This window comes from Crinia signifera, chromosome 9 (assembly GCF_055691185.1).
Source record: "Crinia signifera chromosome 9, ASM5569118v1, whole genome shotgun sequence".
NCBI lineage: Eukaryota > Metazoa > Chordata > Amphibia > Anura > Myobatrachidae > Crinia > Crinia signifera.
In genome coordinates, this window is record NC_139225.1 from 55,091,119 (window position 1) to 55,113,498 (window position 22,380).

Below are 22,380 nucleotides of genomic sequence, written 5' to 3' on the forward strand. Positions count from 1 at the left end.
ACTTGATGCATTTCTTGCCAACTATACAGATTTCATAACTTGACACAACTTCATTCTCTATCAGTCTAGACTGCAATGGTTACACAAAGGTTTACAAATGTCAAAGGTTCCTGGGGGTAATACAATGCCTGGAATAAGGGTGACACTGCCAACAGTGGAGTCTGTGAGCAAAGTCTCTCCATCTAAGTTCTTTAACTATGGTGACCTTGGGTTTTCCATGCTGAGTGCCCAAACTGTCAAGAATCCATGGACTCTACAGTTGCTTGGTTAGCTTCCACCTTCCCTAGTTGTGGTTGCTCTTCCCATTGCAGTATCAGGTGACTTTTTGAAAAAAATTAGAAGACTGTGATAACTAATGATGGACAAGCTGGCTGGTAACTAGCTAGGTGACCAGTGTAGAGCTACAAGTAGGGTTGTGAGCGGTGCTATTTTTGTAGAAAAATAGAGTCAGGAACTGTGGGCGGAGCAGGAGTGGGTAGTGATGTGGGTGGAGCTTCCAAAGGGGCTGGGTATCAATTGTTGCATAAACGTTTTTTTAACACATAATGCCCCCAGCAGTGCCATATATACAAAATGCCCCCAGTAGTTCCATATATACACATAATGCCACCAGTAATGTCATATATACACATGCCACCAGCAGTACCAGTTATACAATGCCCCCAATACCCGCAGTAATGCCAGATACACAATGCCCCCCTGCAATGTCAGATAAACAATGCCCCCCAGCCAGTGGTGCATGTCTAAAAAAAATGTTAAAAAATAGGTGTGGCCACATGCCACATAAGGTGCAGCCAATGAGCTTTGATTGGCTCGCGGGCCGGCAGCCTATCAGGAGCCAGCCCGCAGGCTCTGATTGGCTGATGGCCCAGTCACAGAAACACAATGAGGGGAAGGAGAGACGCACTATGTGGTCCCTCCCCTCAGAAAGGAAGCGGAGGTGGCAGCGGTATCAGTGGTGGCAGCATCAGTAGCGGAGGAGGAGACAGACAGCAGGGCAGGCCACAGAGGTCCTGGAACACTGTTCCTGATGATGTCATTTTGCAAAAGAGCTTCAGGAACGGTGTTCCGGGGCATTCCGAATCAAAAATAGCCCTGATTGTATGAATACTTGATAGATATGGTCTCTAAAGCCACACCTTTGTTGAATAAAGTACAGCCAGTGGATCAGCAAAACCTGTATGACCACTGAACAATTATTGTGTTTTTTACACAATGTACAGTCAAATGGGCAAATTCAGAAATGGACGCTGCAGCACAGCTTTGTTTAGTTTGTGATAAAAAAAATGTAAAGTTTCTTTACAATACATAACTGTATGAAACTATGCATATTACTTTTTAGTATAGTTGCTATAAATCCATGAACTGCAATTACATAAAAATTTCATACTCATTCACATACTTCACAAGTGACAAAGATCGTGTAATGGTTAGCATCATCATGTTCCAGCAACAAGGGATCGGGTTAAAAATTATACTGATACTGATATGTTAATTGACTCCCAAAAAAATAATAATCCTAGTGTAATATTGACTGTAAGCTCAACTAGGACTGGAACTAATGTAAATAGCCAAATAAAAGAAACAGCTTTTTATAGTTTTATAGCTGTGACTAATATACCTTTCATCTAAACCACCGCTTTATTCTATTACTTTGGCAGTCACCACACAAGCGTCATTTAAGTCATTGTAATTTCATAGCTTTGCAAAGAAATTGCCTGAACATACATGCTATTATCATAGCCAATTAACAATTATAACCCTGTTTGCGAGTTAATTTTTCTGGCCTCAATTTCTTTTGCTATCCAATTAGCTATTATTATGATTTTATTTATAAGGCGCCACAAGTGTTTTGCAGCGCCGTACAAAGGAACAATGCATGGAGAAAAAACATAACATTGGTATAACATTGAATAAATAACAAAAATAGAGTACAAATAAAGAGCGCCACAGTTCAATACACATTACAGCTTAAATATAAGTAGTGAGGCCAATGATGGAGATCAGTATGCAGACAAAGATGGTCACTGAGTGTAGGAGAGCTGTGAGTGAAATGTGAAGAGAAGTGGGCTTTGACAACAGGAGGGAAGAGGGCCCTGCTCAGAGGAGTTTACAATCTAGTAAATCTATGTAAATCTATGTAGTAAAGCTATGTAAATCTACCCCCAGTAAATATCAATAGCATGTCCTGCAGCTATTTGCTTAGCCCTAGAGCAAGTGCAATGTAGGGACTTGTTTCAGAATACCTGGGACACCCCCTTTTTGTTTAATTAGGTTTCATTTGATTTATATAACTAATAAATTGCATGTCATTTTTTAGGGAGATATTCAACAAAGGACAGAATAACTGGTGAAAATATGTGGGGCGGGTATATGGGGGTGCCGTATGGATGGGGCAGGTGTTTTTAACATTGCAGGTGGGAATTACACATTTTGAGTTACTAACAGTAGTATAACTCAAAACTCTTTCACAGGTATTTTATCCTATGACATCCTTAAGAGCCCCAACTGTTTTGCTTTTGGCTAATAATAGAGATTTATAATGTTAACAATATGTATTTACACTTTTTTTAAGGATACAGACTGATTTCCATATTTTGGGTATAATTAAAGTGGCTATTAACAGAAAAGCATTTTATTTCTAAATTAGATGGCGTATGAATTGGGAGCATTAATCAGATATTGGGTGCGATAGGGAAGGTAATTTCTGCCAGAAAAGTCTTGTGGCTAATTAGATAAGTCCCTATGTAAAAGGTTTACTGCAGTACACATTCAGAAGCTGCTCGTCCACCTTTTACTGCATTATTTATCCGTTATTATGCCATGCATTGCAAAATACAGACCAACCATAAATCTGTAAGCAGACTAAAGAAACGAGACCGCTTTGATGCTACCTGACAGTGAACTTTTCATCATGTCACTAGCACCAGGCTGCTCCCTCGTTACATAGTACTGACCCTTTAAGCTTTTAGGGGTGGAGAAAGATGGAGAGGAAACAGGGAAGAAAGAATAGGAAATTATATAGAGGGGAGACTGCATCTTCCAACTGTGCTCACATCAGCATCACTAAGACACATCCCTGCGGCAGAGCCATTCACCGATGGAGAGAGAGAAGGAGAAAGATCAGAAAGAAGAATAAACAGAAATATGAGATGAGGAAGAGAAGAATTGATGAGGAAATTGGGACAAAGAAAAGCAGAGACACAGAAAGGAGAGACAGGATGTGACAGAAAAGGACATCGGGAAATATAAGACAAGGGAGTAATACAAATTGCTGGCTGGTGTGTGCAGTGTTTAACTAGAAGAGAGGGATAGTGAGAAGCAGAGAAGAGGAGGGAGGGAGCTGGATGCAGTGGTGATGTGAGGAGGGGTGTCAGCAGAGAGACGTATGTGAACAGAATAAGGCAGTGAGATAAGAGGGTACCAGATACACAGGGAGGGGAGTGCGAATGGACCATTGCTGATTGCTTGTTCTCTGCATAGCAAGGCCAGAACAGGGAGAGTGAGAGTAGGGGAAAAAAGGAAGAGAGATAGGACACAGAGGTGGGAGAGAAAGGGGCGAATAACAGGAGGTCTATAAAAGAGCGCAGGTGGGTAAAAAAAGAAAGAGAGGGCAAGAATGTGATAAGGGATGCAAATGAGTGGGTAAAATAGCAAGGGAACCAGAAACAGAAGCAAAGAGAAGGACAGGATGAAATAAATCACACACAGAAGAGGAAAAGAGAAAGCACAGACGAAAGAGATAATGGGTGAGCGAGAGAGAGAGCGATAATGTTGGGGGGTTAACACAGGAGGGAAGGAAAAGTACGTGCCATAGAAATAAGAGATAGAAGGAAAAAGGATTGGAGCATAGGAAATAGACAGAGAGGGAGCTAGAGAGGGAGGGAGCGATGGTAAAGCCTGCAGACAGACAGAGGTGATGTAAATACCTGGAGGGGGGAGCACAGGAGCGAAGAAGAGAGGGAAGGAAAGAGCACAAGCTCCTGCTGCAGAATGATGGGGAACTCACCGCACAAACAGAGAAGCAAGAAGCATCACAGAATGCAGCCGGCAACAGGTACAAGTCTCCATCTTGCTCCATCCCCACCCTACACCCACATCTGGATAGCAAACTAATTATGTTGCCAAGATGTCACTGACAGGAATGGGATTAGTGCACATGGGAAGATATTTTAAATACTGTTATGTGTATGAAATCTATTACTTGAAATTGCTACCACCATGTTAACATAATATCTCACATTTATTCTCAAGCACCCCCCAAAATTACATATTCTAGAAGTGTACAGTGTTCAGACTCCAACCTATATTTCAGGAACCTACATCCAAAATGATTTGGCACCTTATGCTCCGCCCCTGGAAGGTGAGGTCCTCCTTAAGCACACCTCTTTGTTTGCATTACCGCCACACAGTGAATTTAAATATTCTGCTTCATAAAGTATGCGGGTATATTTATTACATCAGTCACATGGCATTTAGGAAATCTGCTAGGACTAACCCCATATAGTCACAAAAAGAACATACAGTATGCATAATAGTCAACACAGTGTAATCAGACAAATGGAAGAAAACATATTAAAAAAAACTTGCATTACACTTGACAATAGCAAACATTCATGGTAAATTAGCATTAAAAAATAAAAACAATAAAATTAAGTTATTAAAGTATGAATACATTTTATATGTAACAAATACAATACCATTTAAAAAAAATGTAGGCCTCATTCAGATTTGGCTGTTGATATGATTGCTGTTGCAATCTATTGCCATTCTCAATTGCAAGTATTGCTAGTACTGTATGCTCAGAAGATAATCTTTTTGGCAGAGCATATAGCGGTGCTTGTGGTGTTGTTAGACGACACATTTTGGAAGCTTAACCACAAATTAGCTTTATTTGTAGTAATGAGCATAGAGTTAACAGTCAGTCAAGGGTGTATGGTGCAGGTACTTATCGTATCCTGTAGATGAAGTAGATGAATGGAGGTCTCTACTTTAAGAAGTCTACACAGCAGTGCAGACGTTGAGCTGTGGTTTTGTGAGGAATGACAGCGGGTAGCGCTGTTGGTGTTGTGTGCAGGGAGCTCCCGGACAGTGATTGACAGCGGGGGGCTCAGGACACGCTGCTCTGCTATGATGGCACTGCTCTGCTCTCCTTACTACACACACAGTGCGTGGGGACACATAACTCGGACTGTCTCCTCACACTATCAGCACAAGCTTCTGCCCTCAAGCTGGGCGCGTCAGTCACTCTGAGCGCACTGTCACTCACTCTGGGCACGCTGTCTAACTGACACAGTGCACGGGACTGGGACCACCTACACCAGGACAGGAAACACAAGGGAACACAGCCGTGGAGGCTGATGCTGCTGCTGGCCATAGGAGATAGGTGCAGAGGGCACCTCTGCAACACTCCCCCTTGCTCTAAGCTGTCTCCATTTACATATAAAAGAACATGACATTTCAACGTAGTCATACTTTTAACTAAAAACATGGGTTAGGAGAAGCAAACAGTAAAAAACAAATCAACATTAAATCACATTCAAGTCCACAGTCTTCAAGAATGTAATTTGCAAGTATGCTGACAGTCCCTTTGTCAATATGTCGGCAACGTTCTCTTTACTTGTGATCCACTGTTGTCTCCCAGGATCTATCACAAACTTGCTTGACCGACTCACTTTATGTGCGATGTCGGCGTAAGTCCAAATACTTGCGTAGATCAAACTACCAACTGGAAAGTCTTGCATCTCCTCTATCTCCCCCGAATAGTTGGTGACATAGATTCGGCAATTTCTGTACTTCTGTCAATGGGAGGTTTCACTGGTTTTGCATAAACATCTTCCATCAATTCTGCATTTTGGAATTTAGAGTCAAAGTCGGACTTTTATAGTATTAGATTATGTGGAGTGTCAATGGCAATCTCTAATTTTCGGATGTTGATTTCCACTCTGTCCAATCACTGCCTAACTTGGCTTCTTGGGTGTTTTGAGGTTCACAGTAAGCAATATTTGCATACTCCTCGCTGTATCTTTACCGGGTACACCTTTGTAACTTCTCGTGAAAACTCTGTTCCCAGATTGGTTTTCCACTTTTAGAGTCTCTGTTTCAGACACGTTTTCTGCTGCCTGTACATCCACCAATACATTATTTTCTGCTTTCTCCACTGCCTTAGTTAGTGGCTCTGTTTCCTGGAACACCACATCTCTGGATTTTAGAAGATGCTTGTTTTCTGTATCCCAACGTCGTATCTTTCTTCACAGTAGCCGAGCATTATGCATTGTATGGATTTTGGATGTAGTGTTCTTCTTTTCTCTTTTCTCTTTTGATAAGCAATAGCTTTACTTCCGAAGACACGAAGATGATTGACACAAGGACATACTGTAACTACCATAGGTGCAGGTGGTGCAGCTGCTTTGGGGCCCTGAGCTCAAAGGGGCCCACTTTGCCTGTAAAAGTATCATGTGCTGTATACATTTTTCAGCATTAGGTGATAAATAGGGGCCCTTACAAACTTTATCTATGGGGCCCACATGTATCTAGTTACTTGGCTTTTTCCCGGACCAGGCCTCCAGTGGTGTTTTACCTTTTAACAGCTACTGTAGGTGCTCAATTTTTCAGGTAAACTGCAGTAGATACCGCTTCTGCCCAAAATCTTTTTTCAAGGCCAGCGTCACTCAGCATCGTCCGTGCTCTCTTAACAATTGTGTGGTTTTCTCGCTCACTCACGCCATTCTGTTCAAGTGTGTATGCAATTGTTAGTTGATGCCATGTTTTCTAAGGAATTCAGCTAATACTTTGTTGTCGTAAACTCCACCATTGTCGGATATCAGGATCTTTAACTTCAGACCCATCTCCACTAAGGCCAGTATTCAATGAGAAAAATTTGCCTTGTTTTATGGCGAGTTTGTGCTATTTTCGCGTTGGAAGGAGCATTTTGCTCTCCAAAAGTGAACCACCCTATTCAATGTGATATTTTCGAGGTCTTTTTAAGTGATTTTCGCCGTGTCTCTCCGTGTAGCAATTCTCCATCTTTTCATGGAGAACTGGAATGTGAACTTTTAAACTAAAAGGTTTTTATTTTTATTTTGGTGTAAAAAAATCAGGATTTTTTTTCTGTGAAGGGGCATGTTATTTTTATTTATGTGCTTATAGCACATGAATATATATTAAATTGAATTTTTTTTTTTAAATATATATATTTTTTTTACACAGAGCAGCCAGCAGGGGGCCGGAGCTCTCGAGCCGCTCATTATATATTCATATATTCACTGCATCCGATCATTACATATGCACGATCGGGTGCAGTGAATACTGGGTCCCCCGCTGGCTATAGGGGGGGCAGCTTGTGCTGCCTGGGTCCCGGGGAGCCCACCTCCCCTCCACATATGTTCTGGGGCAGCCAGGGAGACTTTAATCTCCCTGGCTGCCACCGTCCCCCGACTCCCTGCCAGCTCCCTGCCGCGGACGCTCGTCCGCTGCAGGGGTTAAGACTCGCCGCGAGTGGCGGCAAGTCTTAACCACATTGAATAGTGGGAGCAGGAGTGGCAGCGAAAAAATCTCTCGCCATGCACGGAGAATTATTCTCGTTGAATACTGCCCTTAGAGTCTCCACTAAGGTTTTGTACTGCACAATTTTTCTGACTACTGTACTTCACTTTTTTCTTTAATAAATTATACGTGTGTCATTCTTGTGGCGTCATCGAATCAAAGTATCTGTACAAACTAAATGATTCCTCTTCCATTGAACCACACACGTCGGTGTGCACTAGAGCTAATGGTTTCTCTGCTCTACTGACTGATTTGGGTTATGGGTTTCCTTCCCTTTTATGCAACTCTCGCACACAGGTCTTTTAAGCATTGCTCATGGTGATTCCTGTTACCATTCCATCTATCAGTTTTTGGGCGTTGTCATATCCCAGATGACCTAAACGTTTGTGCCACAGCTCCATTGATTTTTCTTCATCAGAGGCCATCATAGCTGAACACTCCTCTATGTCCAGGACATACAGTTGGTTGCATCGGGTTGCTGAAGCAATTACAACCCCTCTTTTATTATGCACCATACACCTGCCCTTTTCAAATTGGACAGTGTAGCCTTCTTCCTCCAATACACTAATGGCATTGAGGTTACATCCCAAACTGGCTCGAACAACACATCTGGGATGTCTGTAACAACTGTTTCTCCTCCAATTCTTAAAAGTACTTGTAATGCAGTAAGGACCTTGTTTCCGATCCCTCAAACTGTAGGTTGAACTAGATGGACGCAAGTCTTTATTCAGCCTCACCTACTATGTAACTATGTAACTATATAGTTGGTTCACACGTTGTCAAAGAATTGAACCAATGTTAATTGCAGCTAAGCTACCGAGTCCACGTACCAGCAATCCTTCTTGTAGTTGTCTGCCACGTTCAGTCCTGACTCGTTTTGCCACTTCTGTGCACCACTGGTATTTTTGTTTTTGCAATCCGAAGCTTTGTGGCCTATCTTGTGACTTACAAAACACTTGAACTTGTGTTTCTTAAACTTCACGCCCTTTGCGACCAAGGCAGAACCCTCAGCTATGGTCTCGATGGGAATACACTCCTGGAACTGAAATAGCTTGGCTTTTAACATTTCAGTCGTTAGCTTGGTGTCTTTTGACTCTAAGATAACTACTAAGAAGTCAAATTCTGCCTTCAGATTCTGCAGCATCACCATCGCTACTTCTTCCTCATCCACCTGTGCTCCTACAGATGCCAATTGCTGAGCTATCGACAAGATTTTATCTATACCGTGAAAACAAAAAGGTAGTCTTTGGCGCTAGGGACCAGCGGGGTGTATCTTGTCACCCTGCAGCCACCGCATTAGAGGAATGCCAGCCTCTAAACAACAACAGAGAACAAAAATAACGTGGGGCGCTTGAGTGAGACAAGAATGAATAACAAATTTCATCTATGTAGTCGTTCATGTCCTTGCAGGCACTCAACTTCATTCCATATAGCATGGGTCTCAAACTTATCCTTCTCATCAGACCTTTATCTTCGTATGCACTTTGCAGGTCAGTCCACATGTCCCTGGTGGATTCTTTCCCACTGATTAAGGGCAGCTAAACCTACCATATTGATGGCTCTGTCTACCTCATCTGGGTTTGGACTTTCTCCTGGCTGCACCGTGACCTTCCATAGCTTTTCCCTCTTAAGCTGCATTTCCATGGTGAACTTCCACGTGGTGTAGTTCTCCGAACCTTTCAGCTTAGCAAAGCTCATACTGTGCACTGTTATACATCATGTTAACTCTTCTATAAAAAGTTTTCTTTTATATTCAGTGCTATCACTCACCTTTTAGGGGGTTAATCTTCCAAGCACAAAGGGTCTGGGCCCATAACCTGTTGGCAGAGTAAATAGCGGTGTTTGTGGTGTTGTTAGATGACACAAATTTTGGAAGCTCAACCAGGAATGTGGTTTATTTGTAGTAATGAGCATAGAGTTAACAGTCAGTCAAGGGTTAACTTGCAGGGATCAGAATATTGCAGATATATAATAGGCAGGTGTACAATAGAGCATATGGTGCAGGTACTTATTGTATCCTTGTAGCTGCAGTAGATACTGGAGGGTATTGGAAGTCTCTTCTTGTAGTAGAAGTCTGAACAGAGTTTTAGCAGGTCTATGAACGCTGTTGGCGTTGTCTGCAGGGTGCTCCCGGGCGGTGATTCACAGAGTGGGCTCAGGACATGCTGCTCTGCTATGATGGCGCTGCTCTCCTTACTAGCAACACTGCGGGATCTGACTGGAAGGCGAATGGACACACAGCGTGTGGGGACACTGAACTCCTCACACTATCAGCGCAAGCTTCTCCCTTCATGCTGGGCATGCTGTCGCTCACTCTGTGCGCGCTGCCTGGGACCACCTACACCAGGATGGGGAGTACAAGGGGACACAGTCGTGGTGGCTGATGCTGGCCATAGGAGACAGGTACAGAGTGCACCTCTTCAACAAATTTGAGCATAGAAACGCCCACTGCTGCCTTGTCATTTCTGTATGAATTGCTGAAACATTGGTACCATTGCCACAAATCAAGTCATTACCCAGATTCTGAGTACCTATGAAGATGCGCAGGCTGCAATTATGCATGCCCAGAAAACAACCATGATATGCCGGCCTCTAAATGACAAGCTGGTATGCCACTCCATATTACTACCCCCAAAATGCTGTACTCACTTAGCGACTGATTCCTATTTTCGAGTGCCACTGCAATTTTAAAAAAATGAAACCACCCTGTGTGCACCACAGCACAGAGCAGATGCATGTTCAGTAAGAAAACCTCACCAGCTTGCATACTTTAACACTTTGCTGCATATGAATAAGGCACAATGGGGTAGATGTATTAAGCTTTAACAAGAGGTAAATCCAAGGGTGATAAGGAGAGATAAACATCCAGCCAATCACCTCCTAACTGCCATATTACAGGCTGTGTTTGAAAAAAGTCAGAAAGGAGATTTTGGCTGGACGTTTATCTCTCCTTATCACCCTTGCATGTATCTCTTGTTAAGGCTTAATACATCTGCCCCATTGTACTGTAACTGACCCATTATAATTAAAATACATATTAAACATTGATCATCTAGCAAAATAATTTTCCCACTTGAAGTTAATTATTAAAACCAACTGTAAATGTCAAAAGAATGCAAAATTTCTTAATAATTTGATAATTGTTTTGATTATTAAACAATACAGTTAAATTAAATAATGCTACTCTTCATAAACAAGGAAAGAAAAATATTATTCATATTAATATTGAAAACCTAATTGCCTTTTTAAACAAATGTTTTGACTGAAGTCGCTCTTAACATTTGAATTGTTCCTTTCTGGTGCTTGATATATTTATTTGTACGTCCAACTGGTTAAAAAAATGTGCATATTCTATGTAATATGTTAACTGCTATGGGTATATATGTGGGTATATATGTGGCTGGTGTTGTTTTGTTGTATATTTAGCTATGATTAGTCTTAAGAACACGAGCATGCAGTAAAAACATCTGATTGGCTGTCCATCTGGGAGGGAGCAGCCAGGTGAGCTCAATACCAGGGTGTGGCTATGAACAGGAAAGCTGAGAGGTATGCCGGGCCACCAGTAATATGTTTGGGGTGTGGCCTAATTGTGAGAGGTGTGGTCACCTCCTGCAAATAGGCCACACCTCCAAAATGATTAGAGGGGATTGAAAAAAAACCTTTAAAATCGAGGGAGGGGGGTGTTATTGTGTTCTCCCCCCCCCCCCCCCCTCAGCAGCATGAGCTCTGTCAGTGAGATGCTCATGCTGAGCCTGGTATACCACATGCTGTAGAGGTGTGTGCTGCTGCTGCCCGGGAAGGACAGCGGGGGGGGGGGGGGGGGGAGGGTTGGACCAGCAAGCCCGGGCCCAGGTAATTTGGCTGCCCTGGTAATTTGGCTGCCCCTCCAGCAAACCCGGGCCCCCCCTCTTGACTGCCCTTGCTATGAAACAGTTAGAGGTTCGGGGACCTGCACTACTGGCATTGCAAAGCAAGGAGAGGATCTACAATGACAGCATTCTGTGTGAGGTGAACGGGGGGTGCTAGTAGAATGTGGTGAGCTTTCCTATTTTGCCAGGACGGCTGGGCGTGACATAATTTTTTGAGCCTCCCAGGCATTCGGGGAGAGTTGGCAAGTATGGGTAAAAAATCCTATTACATTTACTTACTATTTTAAAAATTCTAAATTCTCTCTGGTAATTTTAAAGTTTGTGATATTATGATATTGAAGTCAGTTGTCTCATACAATAGTCAGAGAAATACCTGATCTCATTTGAGTAAAAATTTTAGGTGGAAATTTTTAGAAAATAGGTGGCTGACGCTGAGTTGTATGCCTGTTTGTAGAGCATATCTTGCATGTTCTTATACAGTGCGTTTTTCAGAACCAGGCACACGCAAGTACCAGTGATGCAGATGGTACTTATTTTACATGAATGTCTACACTTAAAACTGAGGGAGAATAGCCTCTCTAAGGCCCTTATTCTGATCGGTGCGGCCGGATCCGAATATGCGGCCAGGACCGTGCGTGCGAAACCCCGCCTTCCATACGGATCGGCAACTCCGTCCGTACGCGGTAAGAAGCTGGCCGAACGGACCGCACGTGAATTTTTCACGGAATATGCCTCCTACATCTCAGGGAACCTCCCCCATCATTCGATGGTCGCAGACCATCGAATGCTGGACCGAGTGTTCCACCAGCTCCCGCAACCTCAGACCACACGGACATTTTTCCGTGCAAAAGCAGGGATCTGGGCGGGCAGCTGACATGTCATATGTCCGCCCCCTACACGTGCGTCACGACTGCATTACCATACGCACGCCCAGCGTTTGCATGGGAACGCCCATGAAACGCGGGGCGTATGCATATGGTAATGAGCCCAAATAGCCCTTCACGCCCCTCTCCACCCCCTGTTCGGAGTGTTCACATTTCATGCGGGATTTGGCCGTACGCCCCGCTCGCACATGCGCAGAGACGCCTCTGCACATGCGCAGACACAAAACATCGGCGGCACGAACGCACGTGGATATTACCGCACCAACCAGAATAAGGGCCTAAGTCGGGATCCCAACTGTTGGGCTTATAACAGTCAGGATTCCAATGTCGGTCTACTGGCTGATGGACTCTGGAGGTCATCCCACACCGGGGGTTCTACAGTAGTAAGAGGGTCTAAAGTAACAAGTATTTCTACAATAATACCACTTTCTATAGTACTAAACAATTCTACAGTAATAAGGGTTCTAAAGAAGAGTTTTGAAATTGTATGTGATTTGTGCTAATTTCACAATTAACCAGCTGCAGTTTATTGGGGAGGGGTCTTCAGAAAGTAGGAAGGGGGCATGCACCTTGGCATATGCTCATTGTGCTTACTAGGTACATGAGCACTAAAATAAACACCTTGTCATGAAGCAATAAAAAGAAATATTTATAGAACAGAAAGTCACATTTGGGGACATTTAATAACTAACCCCAAGATAAACTATAATTATTGCCAAATTAGTTTACAAGTTTGATACAGACTAATGTAGAACCTGTTGTAGAAGTGGCACAGACAATGGGGGAAATGCACTAAAAGGAAAATGTGGTAAAAACCCCGTCATCAGGGTTTTACAGCATTTCCCCATGCATTACAACCTGATTGCTGGGTTTTCGTAATACAGAGTCAAAAGTTGGCGTTACTCTATAGAAACCTTGTCCCCGCCACAGTGTTTGAGTGATCCATGAGGGTTCCCTCCCAGAATGCCCAGCAACTGGTGCCGTCACTCTGAATGCGCAAAGGGACTCCCGGGTCTCAAACCCAGAAGTCCAGCACCGGACTTCTGGGTTTGAGAGCTGTCTGTTGCATTAATAATCACTTATGTTAGTGCATCCCCCCCAATGTCCAATGTCTGCACAAGCACTTTAGTGATCAGTGATTCAGAAGTTATGAAAGATAAACTTTAGGAGCATTTGGTGTAGGGTCAGAATGAGCGAGGAACACTCAGAAAACTGAGCCAAATCCGAGTCAAAAAACAAACACCACAGTGACGGTTTTTTCAAAATACGAAAACGTTACCTGAAGAAATCCATGAAACCTATTTTGCACCACTTACTGCCATCTTCATAGATCACATGGTCGTTCAATTTAGCAAACATAAAAAAGCTGTGTCAATGCTTGGCGCTCCATGTGGGGGAACCATGGGTTCTTTAAAACCATTGGTTTAACACGTTTCATATGAAATCACTGTTGTATATGCATGGTAAATCTGCGCACTTGGTGTGTCATTTTTCGATGGTTTAATGTATTGTTTGCTAAGGATTTTTTTTATACATATGTATGCATAGAATGTTTCAATCAAAAATATTTTAGAAAAAAAAAACAACAGTGTTAATGATATCATAAGTGAAATGGATTAAGCCTTGGACAGAGATAAAGTGGTGAGGTTGCCTTAGCCACCAATTAGGTTCAAACTGCGATTTCAAGGCTTGTGCTAAATAAATGACAGTGAGAAGCTGAATGGATGCTTGGCCAACGTCTGCACTTTATCTCTCTCCAAGGCCTAATATACTGTATCTCACCCAAGTAACTACTTCTTTATTTTATGTGCTCCCTAAACATGAACCGCAAGTATCTGCGTAGGTCTGCTTAATGGTAGTGCAGGAGCTGTTCTGTATTTTCACTATACTTTGTTTTACAATGTTCATTTATCATGTAGAGAAAGCTATATACTATATCAATACACATTTAATAGAAGCTACATACTTCTATTCCGTCCCCTCTGCTGCCTCTAATTTAGCTAATGCTTCGAAAGCTAGTAGATGTAGTTTCACTTTCACTTCAGTGGATGGTTTGACCTTGCGTGGTTTCCGCTTTTTATCATCCTTGGATAATTGGGCTGTAGTTAATCTACAAAAAACCAGTACACTACTTTGATCCAACCCGCTAAGTATCCAAGTGTGTATGAACGCTTGCAGCTTGGGAGCGTTTATACACACTTGGATACTTAGTATGATACTTTGACTTATCTGATTGAATCTACGGATAAATTCCTCTTTCTGGACCCTCTTATCCTTATCGCAGTTGAGACCAGCGACTAATGCTTAGTCCTTTCAGGGGCCTTAAAGGAACCGGACTCATTTATATTTGATATTTTCGCATTCTAACATTGAGTCTATACATTTACCCCTGATGAAACCTGAAATGATGAAACGCGTCGACTATCTATGATGAATATTCTATGACTTGCTAAAAATTTTGGATTACTTTATGCTGCTGTTTATTCACTCTTTAAGATATTTTAATAAAATGTCTGTACAATTTTTTACCATACAGTAATCGATTATGTGACTATTATGTACCATTTAAAACTTGAGGTTATGGTGATACATCTCGAGGCGCACTCTATATATTTTGGGTATATACCGAATCCAGGTGTACAAACACCTCCTTATCGACTCCTTCAGCCATACTTGCAATCTGTATTATGGAGCACAACAATCCTTTGTGTAGACTCCAATCGTTTGCAGTAAATACGGTGATAGAAATGTTCCTGATGACATAAATAAATCCTGCAGGACGGTGCCTGGTTATATTATTGTACTTAAGTTGCAGTATACGGACATTTATGTTATTGTTGCACATGTGCTATCTGTTGGATTGTACTTTTAATTGGTTGATAGCGCTGCCGGTGCCTTTGGGTGCCTAGCTTGTGGTAACGGGCCGGTGGACGTGTTCACCTGCGCGCGGCCACAGGTGGTGCTCCCTGACGCCGGCTGTGCATTGATTGGTGGGGGTGTGTCCTGGGGCATCTTCTTAGGTATATATTCTGTTTGTAACTGACTGAACTTTGCTCCCTGATGACGGGGATTTGTCCCCAAAACATGTCGGAATAAAGTCTGCTGTTTTATCTGCAAACAAGTCTTGTGAGTGCCGCTAATATTTCTACTACTATATGGGGATCGTTTTGCCCGTGGATGGCACCCAAGCACTTCACAGCTTTAACTGATTGCATCTGGAATGAGTGCCGGGGCTTACCTACTGCTATATATATATATATATATATATATATATATATATATATATATATATACAGCACTTACCTATCCTGGGAACCACACTTACCTATCCTGGGAACCAGGGTAGGAAACAGACCAGCACTCACGAAGTTGAAGTGAAGAAAAAAGTGTATTGAATTATTCAAAGCATTATACAAAGTACAGTGCAGCAGGGCTGACCCAACAGCCGTTTCAACTGGATGCCTTCCAGTTTTCGACACCTTCAACTTCGTGAGTGCTGGTCTGCTTCCTACCCTGGTTCCCAGGATAGGTAAGTGCTGTTTATCATTATCCATTGTGGACCTTGCACCGCTTTATTCTACATGATGTACCTGAGTGCCGTTTTGAACTACTTCTATATATATATAATATATATATATATATATATATATATATCACATATATTCCTGGTTTGTTTAAACATTTATTGAATTATGCTATATATACCTCAGGCTCTACTACAGAAGTGCATAGTAGATTTCAACAGGGCCTCCCTGGGATCCTAAATCTTTATGCATATTTATAGATAGCTCCCTAGGGGCTGATATTTCTAGACTTGCTTAACCAAGACAGGTCTGCTCATAACAATACCAAGAGTTTTCCTTTACGCATTCTTTCAAAGTAGGACAGTGACATACCAAATAATAATTTGTTGGTTTAAGATTGCCTTAGGCAACTGGTAAGAAATGTATAAAAGTTAACAAATGGTTATAAAATTGAACCAGTTACATTCTTAGTGAATTGGGACATAAAACTACTTATCTTTCTATCTTTAAACTGTGCTGAGTATTTTGCCTCTATTTATGTTTCTTAGATAAAAAAGGACCAAGTGATTGTACTGGTGATTATAGAGAATAAACTAACAATTTAAAGTAAAGGGTTTTTTTGCATTAATTGTTACAGCATGTAGATCATGGGTCTTCAAACTGTGGCCCTCCAGATGTTGTGAAACTACAAATCCCAGCATGCCTTGCCACAGTTTTAACACTCCCTTATAACAAAACTGGCAAGACATGCTGGGATTTGTAGTTTCACAACATCTGGAGGGCCACAGTTTGAAGACCCATGATGTAGATAGTGAGACAGTGCTGAATATCCACAAAACAACCCATAAAGGTGATGCTATCACTGTAGCATCACTGTAGCACAGGTGGCAGATTGCCTCACATTTAGGGGTGATTCTAATTGACTTGCTAAGCAGCAAAAAATAGCTGGTAAGCGAGCCCTGTAATGCTTCCTGCGCGTATACCCACCACCTCTGCTGCCACTTCCTCTAACAACCATGCGAAGGGATGTGTAATGAAGACACATCCCCTTGCATGCCGCCACTGCAGGAGAAATCAATCGATGGTCGCTGACTATCGAATGATTTCTCCTGCCATCACAAATATAAGTCTGTCTCAGCTGACTTATATTTGCAGCCGCCGGGATGAAGACAGTGCAGGCTGCTGATGTCATGTGATCAGCAGGGTGCCCCCCAGCAGGCATCAGCGTACCACTGGGAACGTCCAGTGTTTTCATGGGTCACCCATGAAATACTGGGCATTCCCATGGCCCAGCGTCACCACCGCCTCCATCCCTCCCTCCCTCCCCTCCTCCCTCCCTCCCTTTCCCCCTCCTTCCCCTTTGTGAATTGCCCGGCAAGCAACTCGCCACAGCCATTCGCTGTCGGGGTTTGCACATGCGCAGAAATTTCAGATGCCCATGCGCAAACCCAACCATTGGGGCAGGGGCCAAATTCGGATCACTAGGTGTGATCCAGAATCGGACCCTTATTCCAGTCAGACAGCACCAGTGCAGGGGTGTGCAAACTCGGCATGCGAGGAAGGGGGGGGGGGTTTGCGTATCAGCATTCGCATGGTGGCATCTGGTGGACTTGCAGAGCTGTGAATTCGCAGCCTTGCGAATCAACAAGAATAAGGTCCATAGCTTGTAATGTATTTTACTGTGTTCATCGGCGAGACAAATTGTTTTATGTGCTGTATTATTATTTTGTGTTCTATGGAGGACAGTTTAAATAATTTATTTTTATGTGGGGGCTACTGTGATATTTTTTTTGAATGTGGGGTCTAATGTATTTTATTGTTTCTTGTAGGAACCAGTGTGATTGTTATTTTTGTTCCATGTGTGGGGCAACGTTTTTTCTTCCCTGTGGGGGCCAATTTTGTGTATTTTCCTTCTGAGGGACTGATGGTGTGCCTTGGCAATTTAAAAATATTGTTTGGGGTGCTATGAATAGAAAAAGGTTGAAATTCACTGCCGCAAGGGTTTCGGTGGATGGCCGAGTTGTTCTCCTTGTAAAGAGTTGGGAAGATGACCTTTCCCTTGCAAGTTGTTGTCCCTGTACAGGGGCAAACGCAGGATTTTTAAAGGGGCGTTTCCAGTTATGTGCCAAAAAAACCCCCCCATCAATACAGATATTGTTCACAACATCAATACAGATAACCAACGTTTTGAGACTCAGCACCACTTTTTCAGCACCTTTTTACTCATCTTAAAAAAGTGGCGTTGAGACTCAAAATGCTGGTTATCTGTAATAATGTTTTGATCAATATAAGTGTCACAAAGACCCTTGAGTGCTGCTGATTTATTACATGGATATATATACAGTATATACATATCTCAACAGACATGTCGTCCACCTCCGGCACAGCCCCCCTCCCCCCCCCAACCCCATATGCATACATGTCAGTCTTCCCCACACAATTTGTCATATGCAGACAAAGTGTGTGGATCCAAAAATGCACCAGATCCCTGCTCACCTATCGATCAGTATTTACCACTTGCTGAATCCGCTGACCTCGCTGACAGTTTGAATCACACAGCGCCGCTTTTGTAAGAGGATGAGCGCTAGTTTGTGGTTAGGTAAGTTTGAGGAAAAAATATGAATGTTAAAGCAGTGGATGGAGATGGTGATGGACCATCTGCCTGGGTTTGGGATTTATAAGAAAATATGGGAAAGCAGCTATAGTGTAAAAAAAGAAATAGAAATATAATAAAAAGTAAAAAAGAATAAATAAGTAAAAATAAGTATAAATGTAAAAAAATAAAAATAAATGAAAATAATAATAATAATAATAATAATAATAATAATAATAAAAAATTATATATATATATATATATATATATATATATATATATATATATATATATATTGCCCGGTCATGAAGTTACAGTATATAGTTGCCATCCTAGTTGAAAGGAAGAACCAGCACTGGACCAACAGACTTAGTAAAGCATCTTTTTATAAATACATACAAGATTGTAGCATTGTGAATAAATGTAGCAATAAAGGCTCCAGAAACATCAATCCGGCTACCAGCACAGTTCAAAATGTAGCAGTTATACGGGACCAATTGGTGTCCCCACACTCAGGCATAACACATTGTATACATTACTGTGACAGGATATCCGTAGCCGTATGCCAGCAGGTCCCTGACGGACCATTTCGGTGCCCTGCGCACCTTTCTCAAAAGGACAAAGGTCAGTCCTTTGTCCCTTTGAGAAAGGTGCGCAGGTCATTATGCCAGGTGGGGACTTCGGTGTAAAAAGGGTCACAAGCTGGGTCGCACATGGATTGGAGCTGGGTAAACAATCCCTGGTGCGACCCAGCTAGTAGGTGTAAAAGGGCTATTAACCAGACCAATGATGGTTTTGTCAGGCACCATCCAATCTTGTGGAGTGCCAATGGTACCAGCACATTAGTCTGCTGAACCCTAATATGAGTAGTGAACACTGGGGCAGGATTCTCCGACAGATTATCTCCAGCCACCCTGGTGAAGCCCCAACACTTCTGGGACATGAACCCCTAGGCTATAGAGAGTAGTGAACACTTTCTGAGGACAGGATCCTCTGGCAACAGGGCACACTGGGGACTCCAGAACCTAGGGGTAAATCCTATACTGCCCTGGGACGTTCCTCTGTCTGGTCTGTTATAGCAAACAAGGCACACTTTGCAAATTTAATAGGGTTTAATAGATTTAATAAAAAAAATAGAACAGGTTCTGACTGGCGAATTTGACAGAACCATGCACACATCATTGAGATATGTGCATGGTTCTGTCTTAAAAAAAAAAAGTGTAAATGTTAAAATAATTTTTTTTTAAATGGCGTGGTGTCCTAAGCATAACCAGCCCTCCGATCATTGAGCCGGACCTGATTCCAAAAATATGGGGGACAAAATGTATAGGGGTCCCCCGTATTTCTGAAACCAGCCCTGGACTCTTGGACCAGTCCTGGTTCCAAAAATACTGGGGACAAAAAACGGGGTCCCCCATATTTTGGAACCATCATCGGGCTCCAACAGCCCACGGCGTCATGCCACAGCCGGGGAACACTTTTTACGTAAGGTCCCCTGGCTGCACCATGCGCACCGTGGCTGTTCAGCCCTGGACGGGGTACCTGAGGGAGTGGGTTCACCCCCAGGCTTCACCTGTCTTGGGCTGAAGCCTGATACGCATACATTTTGTTTAAAAAAACATTGTTTTTTTTACAGGTGAACTACAAGTCCCAGCAGGCCTCCCATGCATGCTGGGACTTGGCAAACCACAAGTTCCAGCATGGACTTGTAGTTCACCTGTAAAAATAATGATTACATATAGACACAGACATAGAGAAAAGTATAACTGTAATAAACATACACTAATTTTACACCACTATACATTACCATTCCAGGCTCCAGTGGTGACTGTCTCAGCAGCAGCTCACCCTGCACTGACTGCTGGGTGAGCCGGCTTCCACCTTGCTAATAACAGCTTGAATAGTGCTGTCACAGCGCTATACAAGCACTTAGCTGTGGTTGGCTCTATGGGCCTTATTCAGATCTGAGCTCAGTACAAATTGGTTTGGAAAATGGGCAAAACCATGTGCACTGCAGGTGGGGCAGATGTAACCAGTGCAAAGAGAGTTAAATTTGGGTGGGGTGTGCTGAAACTGAAATCTAAATTGCAGTGTAGAAATAATGCAGCCAGTATTTATCCTGCACAGAAACAAAATAACTCACACAAATCTAACTCTCTTTGTACAGGTTACATCTGCCCCACCTGCAGTGCACATGGTTTTGCACATTTTCCCCCAAAATTTGTACTGAGCTCAGATCTGAATAAGGCCCTATGTGTCTTGATGGAACCAGGACCGGTCCAAGAGTGGGGGCTGGTTTCCGAAATACGGGGGACCCCTACGATTTTGTCCCCTGTATTTTGGAACCAGGTCCGACTCAATGAGCCTTGGGCTGATTATGCTCAGGAGGGGGAACCCCACACCATTTTTCAAAATTAATTTAAAATAAAATGCACATTACCATGTCTCCAAAATCGCACATGTCCTCAAATTCGCACATTTTCATTACTAAAAATCGCACATTTTCATGACTACAAATTGTACCATATCACTTTTTTTTGCCACAAATTTACATCTCATTAAATAATCGAATCCCCCCCCCCCCCCCCCCAAAATGTGATTTTAAAAAATACGATAAGGTGCGATTTCGCAACCTTACTTAAAATCGCATGCTATTAAATGTCACCCAACATATCAGGAAGCAGTTTGAGTAATAACTGGATGATTTTATATTAAAATTAAGAATACCACTTGTGATTGCAATCATACAAATAATATCTCATGTTACATTGTAATGAGGTTAAATCATCCTGTTCCAGAATGGTCTGGTTACTTGTAGCTTTCCAGAATGGGTCTAAAATCCCAAATCTTACCATCTCTCCAGTTTATATATTTTAAGCAGCTTGTATGTTACAATGTGTAACCCACAACCACAGATGCTGTGTAGATACTCACTGTTATACCCTGCATATGGAACATCTGTCCCTCCCTTTGTTCAGAATGCAGATTAATACTTATTAATGTCTGTAACAAAACATATAACATTGTACCCTTCTTATGTAGCTTTCACATCACACTTTTAAAACGGTAAATTGCCGTTTTTTTGCCTTTTAAAACATTTAAGGCTGCAGTGTGAAAGTGTCATAGTTGAAATACCATTTAAAGTATATACGACCGCTAATACGAATACCTACAGGCAGTCTGCACGGATCAGTCAGATCCGTGCAGGCTGCAAGGTGTAAAAAAAAAAGAAAAATAAATAAACTTTTTAAAAAAACAGCGTGGGGTCCCCCCCCCCACAGCCATAACCAGCACCAGGCTGACAGAGCCAGGGCCGGTAATTAAAAATCAGGGAACCTGACAAATAGGGGTTCCCTGATTTTTAACAACCAGCCCCAGGTCCGGGGCTGGTTCCCAAAATACGGGGGACAAAATGACTAGCGGTCCCCCATATTTTAAGAACCAGCCCCAGGCTCAACCAGCCAGCAGCACAATGCCACAGCCGGGGGAGACTTTTTATACAAGTCCCCCTGGTCAAAGCATTAACCCCCTGACTGGTCAGCCTGGCCAGGGGCTCTGGGGGAGTGGGGACCCCCCCAATAAAGGGGTCCCCCCCCCTCCAGGACTTACCTGACCAGGCTGAAGCCTGGTGCTGTCCTCGATGCCCCTGGGCGGTGGGCATCGAGCTGATTGTGTGTAAAAAAATAGAATAAACTATTGTTTTTAACTGTGGAACTATGAGTCCCAGCAAGCCTACCCTACAAGCTGGGACTTGGAGAACCACAAGTCCCAGCCTGAGGGGCATTAAAGGGCCCGTTGGGTCTTGTAGTTCCACAGTTAAAAAAATAGTTAAATAAACACACACTGACATACCAGAAAAATAAAACTTTAATACATACATAACACACACATACTGATACTTACCTATCTTGATCCCGTAAGTAGGTCCCTGGCTCCGGTGTCCAGTCCGAAGAAATCCATGGTGG

The 22,380-nt window shown here is 42.7% G+C and overlaps 1 protein-coding gene across 2 annotated transcripts in view; it reads left to right on the forward strand.

Moving 5' to 3' along the window:
- The window catches only part of NHSL2 (NHS like 2), a 256,785-nt gene that overhangs the window by 84,629 nt on the left and 149,776 nt on the right, over positions 1-22,380 (forward strand). The window contains exon 1 of one of the 2 annotated variants that reach the window (XM_083159100.1): positions 3,039-4,057. The exons of the other annotated variant lie outside the window; for it this stretch is intronic. Within the exon in view, the coding sequence (XP_083015226.1) occupies positions 3,994-4,057 (64 nt within the window). The 5' untranslated portion in view covers positions 3,039-3,993. Of the gene's footprint in view, positions 1-3,038; positions 4,058-22,380 lie in introns of those variants that run through there. 2 annotated transcript variants of the gene reach the window in all.